The sequence below is a fragment of the Bubalus bubalis genome, chromosome X (genome assembly GCF_019923935.1).
Source record: "Bubalus bubalis isolate 160015118507 breed Murrah chromosome X, NDDB_SH_1, whole genome shotgun sequence".
NCBI lineage: Eukaryota > Metazoa > Chordata > Mammalia > Artiodactyla > Bovidae > Bubalus > Bubalus bubalis.
Window position 1 is genome coordinate 52,158,130 of NC_059181.1, and position 21,141 is coordinate 52,179,270.

Genomic DNA, 21,141 nt, shown 5'->3' on the forward strand with positions numbered 1-21,141 from the left:
GCTAAAGAAAGACCAGGTGACATGTTGGGCTACATAGCATCTCTGTTATAAAGCTATTATTTTTCCCTTTGTAATGAATGATTATGTTGAGGGGAGATGCATTAACATTATGTATTTGTCTTGTTACTCCTCAAACTTTCACCCACCGGTTTTAGCATTCACTGATGATTCCTGAGGTGGCCAAATGGTGACTGTCCAATGCCATCATTCTTTGCACTTGTATTAGTTGGCTCTCCAGTGTAAGAGAGAGATTTCCCTTTTCCTACATTTATGTATCTATAGTCTCATGGACTCATGGTTGTCTATCATTTCAGTGAGTTATAACACATTAATATCATTCTTTATCTCGATGTTCAAAGTGTCCCATATTTAGCCAGCAGGAAGATGACTCCTGTGTCCTTTTGGCAGCTCTCCATCTTTCCTGAGCACTTCCTTATTTTCTGGTACCGCAAGATGCTCCAGATTCATCTTATATTTTCCCTGACCCAGTCTTGGAATCAACCGCTTTTTCCAAGGAGCTCTGGTTCTTTTTGGTTGAGAATGGCATTTAGAAACCAAGATTTGGGCACTAGGTGCTTTGTTTTCAGGATTTGCTTTTTTATTTGGGAAAACTTTGAGCATCTATTGGTGATTTTCTAACTCCATCATTCTTTGAAGGAAAAGTTTTTCCTTTTCCCTCATTTTATTTATTTATATCAGTGTGGAGTCATGGATTTTTATTTTACTCGAATTATAAACCACTACTATCATAATTCATTTGGAATTATCATTGTTTTGAATGTATCATTTTATTGTTATGCATATGTATTGAGCACATAATATACATCTCTCTATTTACCTACCTATCTATAAATCTCCACGAACTCACATAGAGACCTTGATATCTTAAGGAGGCTCTTTTAATAACCTAGGCTAGAAACAGTCAATGGCTCTCTTGGGGAGTAGAAGATTAGAAAAAGGCATGGGGAAGAGGGGATAAATTCCAGAGCTACTTAGGATTTAGAACTTGCAACTCATACCTACTTTAGAATTGGAAGGGACCCTGTTTTAAAATCAAGAAAAGTGATGCATGAAGTCACTATGCAGTTCATCCAGAAAACATGGATGGAGTGAGTGTGGTCAAGAGCAGAGCCAAGCGTTCCAATCACTGCTGTGTACCAGTTCCATGCCAGACCCTCTCTCCCAGGTGCATGGGTGAGGCCAACTCAACCTCTAGTCCAGGGTGATCTCCCTGCCGCTTCTCAGTTCTTAACCCTGCAGGGGCCAGACTCAGGCTGGTCCCAAGCAAGTTCCAAAGATTGAGAAAGGATCCCATTTCCTGAGCACCTGTTTTGCAAAGGGCACCATTTGAGACTTTTACAGGCAGAATTGTATAGCAGTCAGACAGACTTGAACAGTTTGTACTCTGCTACTTACTAGCCATGTAACTTGGTTAAGTTTACACTACTCTGAATTTCAACCTCCTCATCTGTTATATAGGGATAACAATACCTATTTCATAGTACCTGGCTTTTGAGCAATGGCAGTTATCATGATCTCTAATCTTCATAACCACCCTGTGTGAAAGGGATTATATAGTCTCATTGGACAAATGAGAAAATCGAGGTTCAGGGAGGTGAGGTACATGGTAGATCTCAGTGGGTGAATGTCAGCTGCAGGAAAGCAGAGACCATGTCTGTCTTGGTCACCATTATATTCCCAGGGCCCAGAAAAGTATCTGGTGCATAACAGGAATTTGATAAATGTTCATGAATGAATGAACTGGGACTGACTGGGCTTCAAGGAGTCTATACAGTTTCCATTTGCCCTTCCAGAATGGAGGGTGGTGTCTGGGCTAAGAACCTTTGGGAAGGCTAAGCTGAGCTGAGACCCCAAACCTGGTCTCCTGACTCCTAATTCGTGCTGTTTGCCCTTCACTGAGCAGCCTCAAGATAGAAAGGCCAAACTTCTTTCAACCTAGGATTCAGCATATTCTTTTATCTTCTTTGTTCTCGTCACCTTCTCCTGCCTAGTTCTACTATGGTGGGAGCAAATGACAAGAGCATTTGACCAAGAGTCAGCAACTTCCTGTGTGGCAATGGGCAAGTTTAATCTGTCTGGAACTTGGTTCCTCATCTACAGGTTGGGTAAATTGATCTACATCTTTCCCAAAACTGTTGCAAAGATTAAGGGAAGTAATTGGTATGAAAGAGCTATGTGGGCTGTTAAATGCTTACACATGTGAGAGACTAGTGATTTTTTTTTTTTTTTTACTGTTATTACCATTACCTTTCCTAGCTTTGTTTCCTGTCCATACAGTTGTTCAGTTGGGTCACTCACCTGTGTTTCTGGTGGAGAAGGGTTGAGGTTTCCCCTGACACCTAGAAAGCTAGAAAGGAGATGTCACTTACTATATGTATTACTTGGGACAAGTTTCCTCACCAGGCAAGTAGGGGATAAAGATTCCAAGCATTCAAGGCAATCTAAGGGTTCAAGTGATAAAAAATCTGAAATCACTAGGCACAGTGCCTGGCACAAAGGAGATTCTTAATGAGTTTTGACATACTGTTTGTTGACTCTCAGGAATGAAAATAACAGTTAACAGATACTGAGGGCCTTCTATATGCTAGGTAGTATACAACAATCCTTCAAGGTAAGTATTACCATCCTCATACAACATCACTCAGTTTCAGAACCCGGGACTTACCCAAGGCCACATAACTAGAAAATGGCAGAGCTGGTGGGACTAGATGTCAGGCCTCTCTGACTACAGGGTGTGAGTTCCTACCAGTGTTCCCCACTCCCTTAGAGATGATGCCCTTAGCTCAGCAGGCAGAATGAATATACTTAACTGGGACATGGTATAGATTAGAAACATGATTAGAAACTGATAACTGAAGGAATGACACTCTCCATCCCCTTCAAACATACTCAAGCTTACAGCAGATGCTTAATATATCCAGGAAATGTTTGCAAAGAGTATATATTATTTTTAGTGAATATATATTAAGGCTGCTCAAAAATATACATTCACTTTTCTGTTTACTCAGCATTTATTTACTGCTTACCATGCCAGGCGCTAAGGATGTATAAGATCACAAGGTCCCTGCCCTTAAGGAATTCACAGTCTGATGGAGGAACACAAAATAAGCACTTAAGCAGCATGTAGTGAAAGTGAAAGTTGCTCAGTCATGTCCCAGTCTGCAACCCAATGGACTATACAGTGCATGGAATTCTCCAGGCCCAATACTGGAGTGGGTAGCCTTTCCCTTCTCCAGGGGATCTTCCCAACCCAGGGATCCGAACCCAGGTCTCCCACACTGCAGGCGGATTCTTTACCAGCTGAGCCACCAGGGAAGCCCAAGAATACTGTAGTGGGTAGCCTATCCCTTCTTCAGGGGATCTTCCCGACCAGGAATCCAACTGGGGTCTCCTGCATTGCAGGTGGATTCTTTACCAACTGAGCTATCAGGTAAGCCCAATCAGCATGTAGAGAAGTGTTCTAAAATGTGCACAGTAGGTTCTTGAACTATTTATGCTTTAGGCCCACAACTGATAAGTAACTTAGAGCTCCTCAAATGCAGTAGATGCCTGCTGCTGCTGCTGCTGCTAAGTTGCTTCAGTCGTGTCCGACTCTGTGCCACCCCATAGACGGCAGCCCACCAGGCTCCCCCGTCCCTGGGATTCTCCAGGCAAGAACACTAGAGTGGGTTGCCATTTCCTTCTCCAATGCATGAAAGTGAAAAGTGAAAGGGAAGTCGCTCAGTGGTGTCCGACTCGTAGCAACCCCAAGCCTACCAGGCTCCTCTGTCCATGGGATTTTCCAGGCAAGAGTACTGGAGTGGGGTGCCATTGCCTCCTCCAGTAGATGCCTGATCTATGGATAAAGTATTGGTTTGATAGTCAAAACAGTTGCAATAAACCTATTCAAAAACTGCTCACAAACATGCACACAATGGGAGCAGAGGTACACATAGTAGATACTCAAATATAAGGAGGGGGCTATACACAATAAATAAAATCCATGCACACAAATACATAATAAGTACACTGTAGGCTCACAAGTGGGCACAGAGTAGGTACTTCAAATGGTGGGCACTGGTAGGCAATACATATGCTGTTGTTAAAATCCAATAGTTAAAATATATATACTCTCAGGCTTATTTTTGTAGGGGTACATGCCACAAATGAAAGTTGCTCAGTCGTGTCCGACTCTGCCACTCCATGGACTATACAGTCCATGGAATTCTCTAAGCCAGAATACTGGAGTGGGTAGCCTTTCCCTTCTCCAGAGGATCTTCCCAACCCAGAGATCAAACCCAAGTCTCCCACATTGTAAGCGGATTCTTTACCAATTGAGCCAGAAGGGAGGCCCACATGCCACAAATAAGGACACGATAAAAGTGTTCATTAAAATGCTGACTGACAATGACTCTTTGGAGTTAAGGATGGAAGCCCCATCTCTGAGAGGCCTCTACACGCAAACTTGGACAAATAAATATTTCCTTCCTCTCCTTGGGGCCCAGGGTTCTAAAAATCCGCAATCCCCGAGAAGGGAGCAGCATCCCGGCTTCCTTTTTTCAAAGCCCCAGAGGTGTCAGAGCCTAGACCTGGGAGCTATGTATGTCTCTCGTAACCTGCGGGCCTGCAGAAGGGTCCCTTGCAATCACGGACTCGAAGCCACCTTCTGTGGCCCACACCGGAAAGACCCGGGAGAAGAGCATGTTGGGGCGGGGCTCGCGCCAGTGTTGAGGTCATCGAGTGGGTGCCAGTTTGGACCCACCACCCACCGACGCCAACTCCTCTTCCGGTCTCCCTCCGTAACGCGCATGCGCAGCACTGGCCTTTAAACGTGCACCGCCGGTCCGTCCGGAAAGAGGGGCCGCTTTGCTAATTTCAACTTTGTTCCTCCGCCGCTAAGGCGGACTATTTACTCTCAGTCTGGGAAGCAGTTTTAAGTTCCCGCTTCCTGATAGGGGATCCACGCCTGCCGATTCAGCTCAGTCCCCACGGGATGATGGCTTCCTAGGGCTTGGCCTCTCGCAAGGCATACGAGGCTCGGAGGGACATCCCGCGGAGGGATCCGGTTTGTTGTGGTGAAGGGAGGGGGGGGGAGACGGTGAGAAACCAAGATGGCGGCGGCGGCACTAAAGGCCGCGGCGGTTGGGAGTTAACTGTGGTGGTGAAGGCTGTGGTAGTTGGGAGACAGCGGCAGAGTTTGGAACGAACGGAGCGGGACGAAGAGGCGATAGAGTAGCGTCAGCCTGAGCCTCTCAGAGCGTGGCAGCTACACGTCCTCTGGGCCCTCGGCGGGCGGCGGCCGCCCCGCTTAGGGCCTAGTCTCCGAGCAGTGCCTCGGCTTCGTACAGCGGCGTCCGCCATGAGTCCTTAAGGGCGGTCCGAGCCCTCCAGTCCTAGGGCGCACCATGGAGCCGGGGTCTGACGACTTTCTACCGCCGCCGGAGTGCCCGGTGTTCGAGCCTAGCTGGGCGGAGTTCCGAGACCCTCTTGGCTACATTGCGAAAATCAGGCCCATCGCCGAGAAGTCGGGCATTTGCAAGATCCGCCCACCCGCGGTAAGGCCTTGGGCCGGTGGTCGCCGGAGATGAAGAACTAGGGTAGCGGGCGGAGAGGTCCAGATCAGAGGGCAGCTCGAGGTGTGGGGAGATGGGGTGGCTGGCACCGTTGTGGATGCGGCGCGGGTCGGAGAAAGGGTGCTGGGGGCAAGGGGTCTTTCGTGGTGGCCCTAAGTCAGAGACCCACTCCCACTCCGTCCTTCAGGATCACTCTTAGTAAGATTCAAGAAAGGGATACCTAGTGGCCCCGGGGAGAGTTCACAGAGAGGTACCCCAAACATCTCTTGGTTACCCCGAACCACCTAGGTCAAGGCTGCTCTAAAGGTCTTTTCTCCCATTTACTGGCATCACTTCTCTTAATGCACGCAGTGTGGTGTAATGGAAAGATCACAGTTCTGAAGGGAGATAGATCTTCAGAACTCCACTCTGCAGTTTACCAGCTGTGTGACCTTGGTCAAGTAATGTAATTTCTCTGAGCCTGTGAAATGGGTTCCATGAAGGGTTATTTCGAGAACTGGATTAAACTAGGTAGCGTCTATGTGTAGTAGGCACTAGGTAAGTGGTAATTATTGTGACTGCGAAGGTGTTTGATGTGGTCATTGGTTTGCTTCTATGTGGGTTGACTCATATTTACTCATAACCTGCCAGGCCAATACATTTATGATAATATTCTGGGCTGGTAGACCAGTCAGGAAATCAGTCTCACAGGGAATGCTGTCTGGCTTCCCTGAGATGGGTTCAGCGAATTGTCCTCTTTTCCTAGTTGAAGGCAATATCTGGGCCTTTCCTGCCCATCACTACCCAGGCTTGAGTCTTGGACCAGTCAGCTTGGGGTGGGGTATGAGTCCTTCTCAGAAGATTTCTACTCTGATCTGTCCCAGGATGTAGGAGGTGCCAGATGATAGGATATTCTTGAACCCTCAGAAACAGAATGGTTGGATGGATGAAAGTATGCCTCCTTTGGAACCCTTGATTCCCAGAGGTCAGCGACAAAGGGCGGTGTATCTTTAGTCCTAGACCTGCCTTCAGGCCAGGAGAAGTCCCCCAAGCGCTAGGATACGCTGCCACCTTGCTAGCATCAAAGGGAAATGATGATATATGTTGTTCAGTCACCACTTGGGATTCAAAGGGCAGGAATTGAGTTTGGGTGTTTTTGAGCGGGTGTCTCCTGGCTGAAACCAAATGAGAAACCTTGCTGCTACCTGAGGAGGGCATAACAGGCCTCCTTATTTAACTTGGTGCTTTCTGGTGCTCAGCCATAGATCTAGGCTGGTTTCAAATGGATCCTTTGGGAGGTGTTGGGTAAGCTGATTTCTTCCTTATTGGAGCCTGGCCACATATCTCTGAGGTATCCTTGTCCATGGTGGAAAGGCTAGCAGAAAGGAGAAGCTGGAGTCTTGGGCACCCTCAGGGAGGCATTCCCTGAAGTGACTTGGCAGGCCTGTGGGAAAGAGGCATATCTGACATAAGGGGTAGTTGAGCCTTGAATTTTGTATCCCATTTTTCTGTCTTGGACTTCTCAGGGCAGACTGGCGTTGTGCACGTGTTGTTACCCTTCCTTGGGAGACCAGGAGTAGGAAATGTGACATGTGTGTGTGTCTGTGTGTGTCTGTCTGTGTCTCCTGCAGGGGGCCTTCCTTTGTTACGCTTCTCTTCTCTACCTCAACACTGTACTTCCCTCTAACCCAGGAGATCTGGCTCTTTTTGGTTTTGTTCGGTTTTCCCCTCCTGTAGAGCTGCTCCTAGGCCTCCTTTAGAAGTCCCTCCTAGCGGGACTTCGGGCTGGAATTTAAAACACTCACCCAAGTGGTGCTTAGGCCCAGAGTTGGAACGTTTGTAGGGGTGGGTGCTTGGAAATTGGAGGTTTGCCTAAGGAAGGGCAGGGGAAGGGTAATTTGGATTCTGAATTGCTAGGCGAGTGGCTGCCACTCTTGGGGAAGATGAGTGCAAGGAGGTGTTGGTATTCTGGAGTAGACCCAGGGGAGCTTGGAAGGGCCTTGCTTCCTGCATCAGGTGGCCAACCATTTTATCACCATCCTGCCAATACTGACATCCTGAGTATTTGACACATGAGAATATGGGACTGAAGGCAGGATGAGGGAGCTCGTAGGTCCCAGTGAGAGCCAGGCAGGGAGACCACTGAACCTTCCTCAGCTATCTATCTGTTGTATGTACAGCTCCTGCTCTAGGATTTCAGTTCTGCCACTGTCAGGTTGCTTGATGTTGCACTTATTCTTATCTCGAACTTGATTTAGGAGGAAAGAAGGGTGCCTGGAGTTCTGGGTTTGAGCACCTTCCTACCTGGGTTACCTGCGCTGAGGGCAATGCCCTACTGATGGGAGGCAAGGGAGCATGGGGAGCCTGTCTGGACTTGAGTCATATCTTTTTAGTTTGAGTTTTTTTGTTGTTAGTTTTGTTTGTTTTTGCCCCTACTTCACTGAGTCCCATGTGTTTGCTACGTGCTTTGCAGGGGGTGGGGGGTGGATTATGTATGCATGTAAGTATGAGTCCTTTGGCCCCTTTTCTATAAGTGTGTGTACAGAAGAGGCCAGCAGCTTTTTATTCTCTTTAACTGCCCCTCCGCTTTTCCATGTGAATGCATGTGTGAGTGAATACTGGTATCCTGGTGTAGTATAAAGAGCCTTGGACCAGTGGTCAGAAGACAGGGGTTCTGGTCTTGGCTCTACCAGTAACTCAGCATGTAATTTTGGAGAAATTAAAATTCTTTTCTGGGCCTCATTTTCCCCATTCGTTAAATGAAGGCACCGGTCTAGGTTACTCCAGGTTCTTTTCACCATCCCAGCAGGAGCCAGGGTTCTAAGAAGGACTGCTGGGAGGGTGGAGGGAGGAAGGAGCATTGGGGAGGAGGCTCTTCAGAGCTGCCTTTTGGGCAGGACACAACAAGCTCCAACTTGGCAGATCAGTCTCCTCTACTTTTGTTATCTTTCCTAACTTCTCTCCTCCTCCCCAAATCCTCCCAATTTTTGCTACCACTGACTGTGGTGCATTCCAGCGCTTAGAACACCCCTCCCTCCTTCCTACTTCTTCCCCTGCCTCTTCCTGGTACTGGGCAGGTGTTTGAGAGAGGACACATAGGAAGCCTTTCTGACCAGGTGAGTATTGCAAATTCTTGCTCCTTGTTCCTTGCTCTTCCCTGCAGTGTCTATCTCACTGAGAGAACGAACATTAAAGGCCCAAACTTTAAATAGCCCAAATTGGAGCTGAGCTACTCTGCAGATGTATTGGGTAGTGAGGTCAGCCTTAGATGTCAAGTCTTAATGGTGATTCCTTTGAATAACATTTTCATTTGAAAACCAGTTTAATTTTTCGTATCAGTCTTATGAGGAAACCAGGGCAAGAGTTCATATTGCCACCTTACAGTTAAGGAAGCAGATTCAGAAAGGTAAAAATCCCATAACTAGTAAGTAGTAGAGCTGAAATGTGAACCCACGTCTTGTGACTTCGGATCCTGTATGCTTTCCAGTACAGCACATGCCTAAGGGATATGTGCATAGGGAGAGTTTGAAGTCAGCTGTTTTGGACCTCATTTTTCTATTTCCTAAAATTGTACCACTGTACTGTTGGAAGGGAATCAGGAGACATTTCCCAGGGTATGTGCATGGGATGTTGAGTATGGACTCGAGGTACTTCTAAAGCTCTGTTGTGAGTTGTGTTTGTATGGGTTGGGTGTTTGCCAGGTTAAAAGGTCTGGGGTGGCTAGAGGTCTGGGAAGCCATGTATGGGGTGCTGAGTTGCTTTTGGTGCCCAGCCTGGTCTTGCACTATGCTGGAATAACCCAACTCCCTTTCCCCTTCTTACCCACTCAGGACTGGCAGCCACCCTTTGCTGTTGAAGTGGACAACTTCAGGTTTACTCCCCGAATCCAGAGGCTGAACGAACTAGAGGTAAGAAGACTAGCAGCTGGTGGTGGGGTTGGGAGAATGGATACCTGAGCTCTGATCCTCCTTCCCTCCTACCTTCTCTGGCTGAGGTACTTTACCTAAAGAGGCCTTTATTCTGTCTTCTGTGAAGTTGCCTGGAGGGCATGGAGAAGCTTTAGAGCTCTGAATATAAACCAGAGCAAGGGCTTTTAGTCTCCTAAAAGATCTGATAGTCCCAAGGCTGGGGATTGTGCTTTTCCCACAAACATTTGGTACTTCTGAAACTCCCCTGTCAACTAACCCACCCTACTTAGGTCAGCAAAAGAGAAATATGAGGCTAACTGAGACACTTTCTTGCTTGGCCAGCTGAATATGTCCTCATCTATCCAATTCATCTACAGCCCTGTGCTTCCTACCTTCCTTCCATGGTGCTTGGTAAGGTGGAAGGTGAGGTGGATGGGCAGGAACAACAAAAGAACTGGTCTCTGTGGAAGCTGGAATGGTTACAAACTTGGACAGAAGGTCAGGCAAGTAGGCTTTTCCCTCTCCCTTACGTTCTGTACAGGAAATATAGGCCCTTTGTATGGGTAAGGTGAGGTTCTCCATGAAAGACTTGAGAATGCCCCAGAGCAATGAGAGTAGATGCTCTTAAGCCAGTTCCAAGTAAAATCCTGGAGTTTCCCTTGGAAGATGTAGATTAGAAGTATGCTACATACTCCTCTCCCTCACTTTTATGTATCTTCAAGCCTTAATAGATGTCTAAGGGTATGGGGCTGACTATTAGGCCCAACCAAATACCCATAACTTAAAAGGTTACTTGTGTTTTAGACTGCAGATCCTCAGCCTTGGCACTATTGACATTTTGGGCCAGGTAATTTATTGTCATGGAGGGCTGTCCTGTGCATTGTAGGATGTCTGTCATCCCTGTAGGATGTCTGTCAGCCCATTAGATACTAGAACATATTACCTTCTCCCAGTATGGCAACCAAAAAATGCCTCTAGACAGTACTTAAATGTCCTCTGGAAGGCAAAATTGCCACGTATTGAGAATCACTGTTCTAGAGTCAGTCTAGGTACTGTTCCGGTCAGGGCAAAAATCATCTTTTGTATGGGATACAAGTTCCTTAGAGAAATGGATCTGACCAGGTCTCTTGGGGTATAGGTAGGGCAAGGTGTAGCTTACCATAGGACAGGGGCAGGTTTTCTAGAGAGAGAGGGCTGGCTAATGAAGGGGCGGGGGGCAGGCATGAGGCCAAGGTTGGAAAGCTAAGGGGTTGAAGTGGAAGGATTAGGGTTCCTGGCCCCTTAGGGATTCTCATAGCAAAGGAGCCATAGGATATTCCTTTCTATGGCTAGACCTTACTTTTCCTCATCTATGAAAGAACTGTCCGTGTATCCCCTTAATGGGATCAGAGCAAAGTAATGAATGGTAAAGACTTAACCTAGTTCTCCCTAAAACTAGTCCCTCTGGCTAGGGTGAGGTGGTTATAGACTTGGGGGGCCCTTCTTGGGTCACAGATTTCAGGAACGCATGGCACATACCTTGTTCCTAGGATCTTCTGCCCACATTGGGTCCTGGGTAGGTCAGGTACCAGTGCTGCTTTGGTACACCATCTCAGTTCTTTAGGCCATTTTGTCTTTAGCATGCACTCTCACCCTTTGGCCACCATGGAACAAATTTCATGGTGCATGTGAAGAGGTGAATGTTCTCTTTCGGAGCCTTCATTCTCTGAAACATGCCTAGAGCTTAGATATAATTCTGTAGTTTCCAGAGGGCATTCACTGTTCCTGTCATAAGTCTACTCTTCTGGTGTGAGTGGACTGGGCAGTTGTTTTATTTCCCTCCTAATCAGAAAACAGGGGTCCAGAGAGTAGAACTGATTTACTCAAGACTATATAGCAGATTATTAGCAGAGGAAGAGCAAAAACTTATTTGACACTCAGGTTTCTTGGTACCTGCTGTGTGACTTGAGGAAGCAGAGGCTCTGTAAGAGATGATGATACTCACACAGCCCTGTCAAGGAGACTGAGAAAGAATATATGTAAAGCTTTGGCTGTTGTGACTCAGCCTGCTCTGTTTTGGGACCTTGGGCTTCTCCTGTTGACTGGAAGATGGCAAAGATAACAGAGGTGGGTGAGGTACTACCTAGAGTTGAGGATCCAGTTCACTGGGAGAGGCCTGCTGCTCTGTAGATGAAGTGGGCTGCTCTGTATGCCTTCTCTTGCCCTAAGATTAGGCCAGAAGATGGTCAGGTAGAGGGGGAGGCCAGCCTCTCTGAGCCGTTTCTTCTCCAGGCCCAGACGAGAGTGAAACTGAACTACTTGGATCAGATTGCCAAATTCTGGGAAATCCAGGGCTCTTCCTTAAAGATTCCCAATGTAGAACGGCGGATCTTGGACCTCTACAGCCTCAGCAAAGTAAGAACAGGTTTTTCTCAAAAAACCTCCCCACCCCACGCCTTAATATCCTTGGTATTCTGGGGGCCACCTTGGTTTGGATATTGGATCTCTAGGCTACAGTGGAAGGGGCACAGCCTGGTAGCACACAAGCTGTCATCAGAACTTCTTGGCATCCCTTGGCTACAATTTGAGTCTGAGTGGTGGAGGTAGGAGGGGGTAGCCTCCAGTGAAGTAAGGGGATGGAGTTGTCCTCGTTCTTTCTGTACCCACACACAGCAAATCACGTCCCTTCCTGCTTGTCCTTACAGATAGTGGTGGAGGAAGGTGGCTACGAAGCCATCTGCAAGGACCGTCGATGGGCTCGGGTGGCCCAGCGCCTCAACTACCCACCAGGCAAAAACATTGGCTCCCTGCTGCGCTCCCACTATGAACGCATCGTTTACCCCTATGAGATGTACCAGTCTGGAGCCAACCTGGTGGTAAGGATGCCAAGCCAGGGTGGAAGTAGGCTTTCTTCTGCCAGATGCAGATTTCCACACTTGCTCTTAATGGAACTGGTTCAGTGGAGTGGACTGGACATCTGGAGAGGTCCGGAAAGAGATGAAGTCTGGTTGTTGGGGAGATGTTTGGAAGGAGGGATGATATAAGGAAAAGCATGAGAATTCTCAGAGTGTGTGCTGGTGTCAGTGGTAAAGACCAGTTAGGCAGGGCCTGTTGGCAGGGGAGGGGGGATGAAACCACAACTTTGGTTGCCATTGAGGGGAGGGTAGAGGGAAGTCCTTGCTGTTGGGGGCTGGGGCCCCATGCCCTGACCCTTACCCTTCACCTATCCCCAGCAGTGCAACACACGTCCATTTGATAATGAGGAGAAAGACAAGGAATATAAACCTCACAGTATCCCCCTTCGACAGTCTGTGCAGCCCTCCAAGTTCAACAGCTATGGCCGGCGAGCCAAGAGACTGCAGCCTGATGTGAGTGCTTCCCTGCTTTTAACAGAGCTTTAGGGGTGAAGAGAGTTTTTTCCCTCTGACCAAGACTCTCTTCCCTGTTCCATTCTCCCTTCTCTCGGTTCTCTGAGTTCTGAAAAGTAGTGTGCCTCTTTCAGGCTTCACTCTTGCTCTTCCTCTACTCTCAACTGAGCTTCTGAGCTGGGTTTTGATCTCTTCGCATAATATCTTCCCTGTGTCTGCTGTTCTTGCCTGCCTTGTTCCTTTCCTGACTCACTCACTCTGCTTATAGGAGAAGAACTCTCTTTCTCCTTACACCTATATTCTAGCCTCAGAAAGAAGCTTATGTGCCAGCATTCTTCTGGGCATTGGGGCTACAACAGGAAAGAAGATGGACACTGTCCCTGGGCTCACCAAAGCATGTAATTTACCAGACCATGTTAGTCTCTGCCATTTATTGGTAGTGTCAGATACTTAGATTTCTTTATGTATATCTTTCTCAAGCCCCTTGTAACTGTGAGATAGGAGTTAATATTCTCATTTTACAGTTGGAAAAACTGAGATCCATCTTAATTCCATTCCAGGAGAGGGATGAGGAGGGAGCTCACTTACCCTCAGTCTCCAAAAAGCAATCTAAATTCTTGCCGTGGCCCACCTGTGCTTCAGGCCTGATATGAACTAGTCAGGACTATGATACAGTCCAGGCTGTTCTTTTAGGATGGGGCAACATGCAATCTTGATTCATTTCCTTCTTTCCTCCTAGCCGGAACCCACAGAAGAAGACATTGAAAAGAATCCTGAGCTAAAGAAGCTGCAGATCTATGGGGCAGGCCCCAAGATGATGGGCCTAGGCCTCATGGCCAAGGATAAGACTCTGCGGAAGAAAGGTGAGGCCTGACAGGCTGGGGAAGTGTGAAGAATGGCCTCACTTGGGGAGAGGAGGCGGGGCCCTAACTGTTCAGACTTGTACTTTAGAGCCATTCTCTCTCCCAGATAAGGAAGGGCCCGAGTGTCCCCCTACTGTAGTGGTGAAGGAGGAGTCAGGCGGGGACATGAAGGTGGAGTCAACCTCACCCAAGACCTTCCTGGAGAGCAAGGAGGAGCTGAGTCACAGCCCAGAGCCCTGCACCAAGATGACCATGAGGCTCAGGAGGAACCACAGCAATGCCCAGTTTGTAAGGACCCAGCCCTGACTTCCTAATGCTCTGCTTCTCATCCCTTCAATGAGCATTTCCCCAGCATGGCACTGGACCAGGTTGCATTAAACAGAAAAGTGGGCCTGGTGGGCCCTGCCCTCAGGTAGCTCACTTAATTGGGGAAACAAGGCCAGCTCACACGGAACAAAGAACAGGAAAGGGTGATCAAGTGCTGTCAACATGAAGTGCTGGAAGGGTGCAGAGAAGGAGACTCCCTCTCCATTGTTTCAGGATAAAGGCTAAGCTCCTCATTACCATGCATGATCCAGTCGCAGCAGACCTCTAGCCTCATTCCCTAGCACTGCCCACCTTACTTCTCTGCTATAGCCACACTGAACTGCTTGTAGGTATGTTTGTTTTTTCCCTGAGACGTGCCATGCTTTCTTGCCCCATCCTTTGCACATGCTGTTTCTTCTGCCTGGAAGAGTTTCCCCCTGTTCTCTGCGCCATTGCCAAATCTCAGTTTGCCTTCAGATTTCAGTTAGTTTCAAGTGTTACCTTTTCAGTGAAGTTCTTCCTCAAGGCTGTTCCTCATCTCCAGCTGATTTGTGTGCTTCCTCCTCTAGGTTTCCATAGTACCCTTTTATGGGGAGCTATTGGCAGTTTCTACACTGCCTTTTAATTTTTATGAACTTGTGCTTCTGGACTATTGTATGCCTTTAGAAGGAGGATACCATGTCTTATTTATCTCTGTACCATAGAGTCTGGCATAGTGTTGAACACCTAAGTGTTCAGTAAATGTTTATTGAATGAATAAAAATGGGGAATTCAGCACTGAATCATAAAGACTCTGCTCTCACAGCTCTACCAGTTAGTTTATTTGGGGAGATTCTTGCTTGCAGTTTAACTCCTGAGCTAGCATGACTAACCTGTACAAGGCTATGAATGATCCAGCCATCAAGCACGGTGGGTTTCTAACAGAGATCTCTGGACTAAGATACTGTCTGGAGGAGTATTATGTTTGAAAGGCTGGACGGGGCTTGGGTTGATGAACTGTTGCCTCCCTCCCCTGGCAGATTGAGTCGTATGTGTGCCGAATGTGTTCCCGAGGGGATGAGGATGACAAGCTCCTGCTGTGTGATGGCTGTGATGACAACTACCACATCTTCTGCCTGTTGCCTCCTTTGCCTGAGATTCCCAAGGGTGTCTGGCGGTGTCCAAAGTGTGTCATGGCGGTAAGGACTTCCCAGCCCCAGTCTGTGTCTGCCTCATAGGCTGTCCTTGCCTTCCTTCATCTGGTCTTATTGAAAGCAGCCTCCTAGCTCAGCCACAGTCTTATGTTTTGGGTCCCTGAGGTTGGGCTAGGTTGGGCAGAGCTTTGGGAGAAAGAAGAGGAGGACATTCAGCCTGTGTTCTCTGGAAGCTCTCAGACCACCTGGGGAGGTGAGATTCATAATTAGATTGTATATGATGACATATAATCAAATGTTAAATTGTGTGTTAGAAATTCAGATGTAGAAGTTCAGAGGAGAGGAAAGTGACTAAGAGCAGTAATCAGGGAAGGTGTCAGCAATTAGATTTGGAGGACAGGAATATGAATAAAAAAATGTCCTTTTGATTTCCAGGTTTTTTATTTTTTATTTCTTTTCGAAAGCTCTATTGTAATAGTCTGGTGTATTTTCTTCTCATCTTTTCGTTGTTGCGTATATATAACTATCTTTAACAGGTTTGGGATCATACTGTGTACTTTCATTTGTTACTTTATAATCATTTTTCTGTATTATATTTATTCATGAGTATGATTTCTTGTAAAGGGTTCATCATGTGGGTATAATATTTATTAGTTATTTTCCTTCTGTTGTGATAATTAAATTGGTTTACACTGTTGTAGACTTCAGTTACAAGCGTTGGGCAGACTTTCTAGACTGGGGGATGGAGGAGTTCAGGAGTAAGGCTATGTGGGGATAACGTACCTAGTGCAAGAGAGGCAGTGAGGAGAGCACCTGAAGCAGCAGTGAGGGCTAAGAGGCCTGGTAAGTCTGCCAGTTTCATTTCATGAGCCTTTTACCTTGATCCAAATTCTGGGTTGCTCGTCTACATCTTTCCCTGGCTTTCTGGGAGAGTAGTTGTTGATAGTCTCTCACCCTGTCAGCTGTGGTCATAGTGTCCAGGTATGCATGTGCACGTGGACACACACACACACACACACACACACTCACACTCACACAAGGAAAGAGACTGGGGCAGTGTAACGCCTTAGTAGTGGTGGGGATTCCTTTAGGGAGGAGTTTGAATGCCAACAGTATCATAGACAACAAAGATTGTCAGGTCTACTTAGCTCTCTTCTTTAAGTGGTCTTGGGCCGGTGAACCAGGTTGACCTTTAGATTTCAGACATGAGCAGAAGGTGCGTCTGCCTCGGGTACATACAACTCTCATCTAAAACCATGAATATAAGTACAAAATGAGTTAGACATATGTCCTGTTTTATGAGACAGTCTAAAGAGCAGAAAGTGTGGAGTTTGACACTAAGGGTTGGTGCCTTTGTTTCCCATCCTCCGAGCTACTGGAATATTCGGTGTTGTTTTCCCAGGCCTGTAGTTCCAGTCTCGGCATAAAAATTTCTCTAAGCATCCTGTATAAACTCACATGTTGTCTTGAACGAAAGATAGTGACAGAAGAGAATGGGGTAGCATATTAAATCAGAGCCCATGGTTTAGATAGTCAAGTCCTGAAGGAAGAGAAGATAAAAGCATGGTAGAAGTGCATGTGAGGGGTGAAGAGACTAACTGCACTGAAGTACTAGGAGAAAAACATAGAGCTATGATGTGAGACCTGCCTCAGGGGCCTTAAGTACAAACCTAGGGCTGTTCTCCCTCCTGATTCCTACCCCATATTCCAGCTCAGCTTTTGGGGATTCTCCACCTCTTTGCCTCTGCCTTGGTGACATGTTCTCCTTTGGGTTTCAGGAGTGTAAGCGCCCCCCTGAAGCCTTTGGCTTTGAGCAGGCTACCCGGGAATACACTCTGCAGAGCTTTGGCGAGATGGCTGACTCCTTTAAAGCCGATTACTTCAACATGCCCGTACACGTAGGTGATGGAGGGCTGGGGTAGTGTCAGGGCTAGGTTCATAGGCGCCTGATGGTCTATAGCTCGCCTGGGTCAACGGGGCCAGGATATGATGAGCCACAGTCATCAGCTACCCCTGTTCCTTTAGATGGTACCCACAGAACTTGTGGAGAAGGAATTCTGGCGGCTGGTGAATAGCATTGAGGAAGATGTAACTGTTGAGTATGGGGCTGACATCCATTCCAAAGAATTTGGTAGCGGGTTCCCTGTCAGTGACAGTAAGCGGCACCTAACCCCTGAGGAGGAGGTGAGTAGATGATTCATGGTTATATTCAGCTGTGTGACTTAGGCAAGTCCTTCAGTATCTGAAAGACTCAGTATCTCTATAGGAAGGGGACTGTTATCCCTGCCTTATGTGTTGCTATGAGATTTAGATGGGGTGATGTGTGTAAAGAGCACAGCCTAGTATCTTGCGTGGCATCTCCAGTCATGAGATTGGCTATTTTTTGTCTGTAGAATGGGAATAGTATCCATTTCGCAAATTTTATAAGAATTAAATGAGAAGGTATTTGAAGTACCTGTCAGAGTACCTGGCTCATTCATAAGAAGTGTTCAGGGACTGGGATTGTAAGTGCAGGAAATAAAGAGGCCCTAGGCCTGTATCACAAGGAGGGTACATTTTGGTCCAGAGCAGGGGCTTTTAACTTGCAGATACTTTTGTGAGTGGGCACATCTATAAATTTTCCTAAAATTGAAGTAAAGTGAAGTGAATCGAAATTTTGTCTATGCATTTGAGGGAGGCAGGGGGAAGAACATCTGTAATATTTTTTAGACATTTCAGAAAGGTCTATGACCTCAAAATTGAGGTTCCCTGGGCTAAAGAACTCAGCACCTTAGCAAAACTCTCTTTTCCACAAATACCTGACCTATCAGGAGTATGCTACGAGTGGTTGGAACCTGAATGTGATGCCAGTGTTGGAACAGTCTGTACTGTGCCACATCAATGCAGATATCTCTGGCATGAAGGTGCCCTGGCTCTATGTGGGCATGGTCTTCTCGGCCTTTTGTTGGCATATTGAGGATCACTGGAGTTACTCCATTAACTACCTCCACTGGTGAGTGGGGTCCTGGGCAGCCAAGGAAGCATTCAGGGTGGGCTCTTTGAGTGCCCACTCTACGTGTCCCCTTTCTTTTTGGCCAGGGGTGAGCCGAAGACCTGGTATGGGGTACCCTCACTTGCAGCAGAACATTTGGAAGAGGTGATGAAGAAGCTGACACCTGAGCTCTTTGATAGCCAGCCTGACCTTCTGCACCAACTTGTTACCCTCATGAATCCCAACACCCTCATGTCCCATGGTGTGCCGGTGAGTGCCTAGGAAATGGGCAAAGAATAGGAATGAGTTAGTGATGTCCTGTATGGTGGTGGTGGTGGTCATTGTCTAGAATATACCCCCATGCCTTTCTCATTCTTACTCTCTCTTAATCGGACTGTAGGTTTGATGGAAATAATAGTGCTTAGAGATACAGTGTGATGGTGAGCCACCTCGGCCAGATGTTTCAGGGCAACGCCTTAGGGGTGGATTCCACCAGTAGAAGAGGGAAATGAAGGAAGGACTGGGCAAGACAAGTCTCCTTACTGTTAAGGGCACACATCATTTTCATTCACCTCCTATTGGTCATAACTTAGTCACATGGCCACATATAGTTGTGAGAAAAACTGGAAAATCTGATTTTTATTAAAGATGGTCATGTACCAGCTACAAATGGAGGTCATGTTACTATGGAAGAGGGTGAGAATGGATATAGGGGGATAACTAGCAGTCACTGCTATACTTTCCATATTGTGACCCATCTTGGAGAAGTGAGTAGGTCTGTTTACTTATTTAACAGGTCAGAGTTCTGTGGTGGTAATTACTTTGCAAATACATAAGTGTATCACATCAAAATGTTGTGCACCAACAGGTTATATGTCAGCCGTATCTCAATAAAGTTGGTGGGGAGTGGGGGGAATTTAGCTAAAAAAAATGCCAATATCTTTCAGCATTTAAAAAAAAAAGCTGAACTCAGAGTCCTGGCTTGTCCTATTCTCCTCTGTAGTCTTCTCTCCCACTCTGGGTACACATCCTGGGCTTACCTCTGAGGGGTTTATATTCCTGGGAATTTCTAGTGTTGATTAGCATCAGCCAGTTTTCTGGTATGGGTCTTAAAATAATCTGATCAGTAGTCCTGTAGGAATAGGATTGAGTACATCTTCCACCTCTGCTTCAGTCTTACTCATTCTGTGGTTATACTCCCCACTCCCTTCAACTCACCACTCCCCCTACACACACACCCCCACACCCCAGCCTTAGCTACCCTTCCACTTACTCTGATGTATGGGACATGGTAGACAGTCAGTACATACTGAATTAATCTCCTTGAAATTCCTGGTCACCTGAACAGCAGGTCTTTGGACTAGGTCAGTAGTTCTCACCAGAATTTCTTGCCTTCAGTTTGTTTTACTATACTATATAATCTGCAAGTGATACTTTTACACATTTTAGTGGTACTTAACTAAGGATTGAGATACCTAGGAAATTAGAGGAAATGAATTCTGCAACAGTTCAGGTCACCTTCCTCCACTTGGGGGAGGTGGGGGGGGGTTACATTTTCCCTCTCTGCCTCACCCCATTTGAAAATGACTGGGCTCAAGGTATGGAAATGATCAAGGGCACTTCAAGTTATGCTCTTTGCAAGTAGACATTGAGTCTGACCTTTCCTCAGACTAATTCCTGATTCACAGCATCCTTTCTTTCCCACAATGTCAAGAATTGTACGAGTAGGAGAGGATTCTCCTTAAGGATTCAGACAGCTAAGATGCATATATATATATATATATGTATATATATGTAATATATAGCTATTCAATCCTTGCCTCTTGTTTAAAAAAGTCTTATCACAGACTCTTAAACATGTGCTCTTTGCATCCACCTCCATAGCATTTCTTCTGCTCATAGCCCCCCAGCTTCTCTGGCCAACTGCTGTTTCACCACCTCACCTTCTGTCTGCCCTGCCACTCCTATAGGTAGTTCCCAGCATCTCCAGGCTCTTTGGACTTGGCAGTATCCCCTCCATCCAAGACATCTGATTTTTCATATTCACATGTTGGCAAACTACAATTTAGCCAGCTGGAGCTCCCTCAGCCATCTTTGGCTGCCCCCACCCCTACCCGCCACCACCTTACCCATCTTCCCCTTTGGTGAGAGAAGGCCATTTCTTTTTATAGATAAAAGATATATAGTATACGTATTTTTATTATAAAAGAAACAGCACCCCCCCTTTCAAAAAAAAAAAGGAAATCAAAGGTCACCTCTATTTTCCTCCACATTTTGTTGTTTCCACCTGTTTTTCATGTAAATTCTGACATAACAGTAATCAGTGTATGGATTTTTATAATCTCTTTTGTTAAGTTTGATCATCTAGAATGGCATTGTCCAGCTTGATAGCCACTAGCCACATGTGGCTGTTGAGCACTTGAAACATGACTAGTCATAACTGAAATGTATTTAAAGTATAAAGCACATGTTGGATTTCAAGGTGTAATATGAAACAGTTTAAAATATCTCACTAATACTTCTGTATACCAGTTACACATTAAAATGATACTGTAGATATAGTAAATAAAATATATTGAAGTTAATTTTACTTTTTTAATGTGGCTATTAGAGAATTTGAAAAGTATTTGTGTGGCTGGCATATTTCTGTTGGACAGTGCTGGTTTAGAATGATTTTTGCTTCCTCACCATGAACTATTTATACCATCTTTTTTGAAATACAACTTTATTGCAGTATAATTTACATACCATAAAAATCATGCATTTTAAATGCACGATTCAGTGAATCTACAAAGTTGTGCTACCATTACTTTATTCCAGTTTTAAAATATTTCCATCACCCCAAAAGGATCCTGTGTACCCTTTTGCGGTCACTCTCCATTCCAACCCCTAGTCTCAAGCAACCACTAATTGACTGACTCTAAAAATTTGCTTTCTCTAGACAGTTCATATAAATGGAATAATATGTGGTCTTTGTATATCTGGCTTTTCATTTAGCATAATGTTTTTGAGGTTCATCTGTGTTAGAGCTTGTTTCAGAACTACCTTTTTAAGGTGGACT

General features: G+C 46.2%; 1 protein-coding gene across 11 annotated transcripts in view; it reads left to right on the forward strand.

Moving 5' to 3' along the window:
• The first annotated feature begins 4,890 nt into the window (after window positions 1–4,890).
• Window positions 4,891–21,141, forward strand: part of KDM5C (lysine demethylase 5C) — a 31,195-nt gene continuing 14,944 nt past the window's right edge. For 2 of the 11 annotated variants that reach the window (XM_006042973.4, XM_006042974.4), the window contains exons 1-11: window positions 4,896–5,555; window positions 9,383–9,460; window positions 12,145–12,315; window positions 12,673–12,807; window positions 13,547–13,670; window positions 13,777–13,958; window positions 14,996–15,154; window positions 16,888–17,007; window positions 17,135–17,293; window positions 17,920–18,101; window positions 18,188–18,350. In XM_006042973.4, the coding sequence (XP_006043035.1) occupies window positions 5,406–5,555; window positions 9,383–9,460; window positions 12,145–12,315; window positions 12,673–12,807; window positions 13,547–13,670; window positions 13,777–13,958; window positions 14,996–15,154; window positions 16,888–17,007; window positions 17,135–17,293; window positions 17,920–18,101; window positions 18,188–18,350 (1,623 nt within the window). In that variant the 5' untranslated portion in view covers window positions 4,896–5,405. Of the gene's footprint in view, window positions 5,556–9,382; window positions 9,461–9,837; window positions 9,964–11,731; window positions 11,855–12,144; window positions 12,316–12,672; window positions 12,808–13,546; window positions 13,671–13,776; window positions 13,959–14,995; window positions 15,155–16,887; window positions 17,008–17,134; window positions 17,294–17,919; window positions 18,102–18,187; window positions 18,351–21,141 lie in introns of those variants that run through there. The other 9 variants (XM_006042967.4, XM_006042966.4, XM_006042968.4 and 6 more) reach the window with 9 other exon arrangements.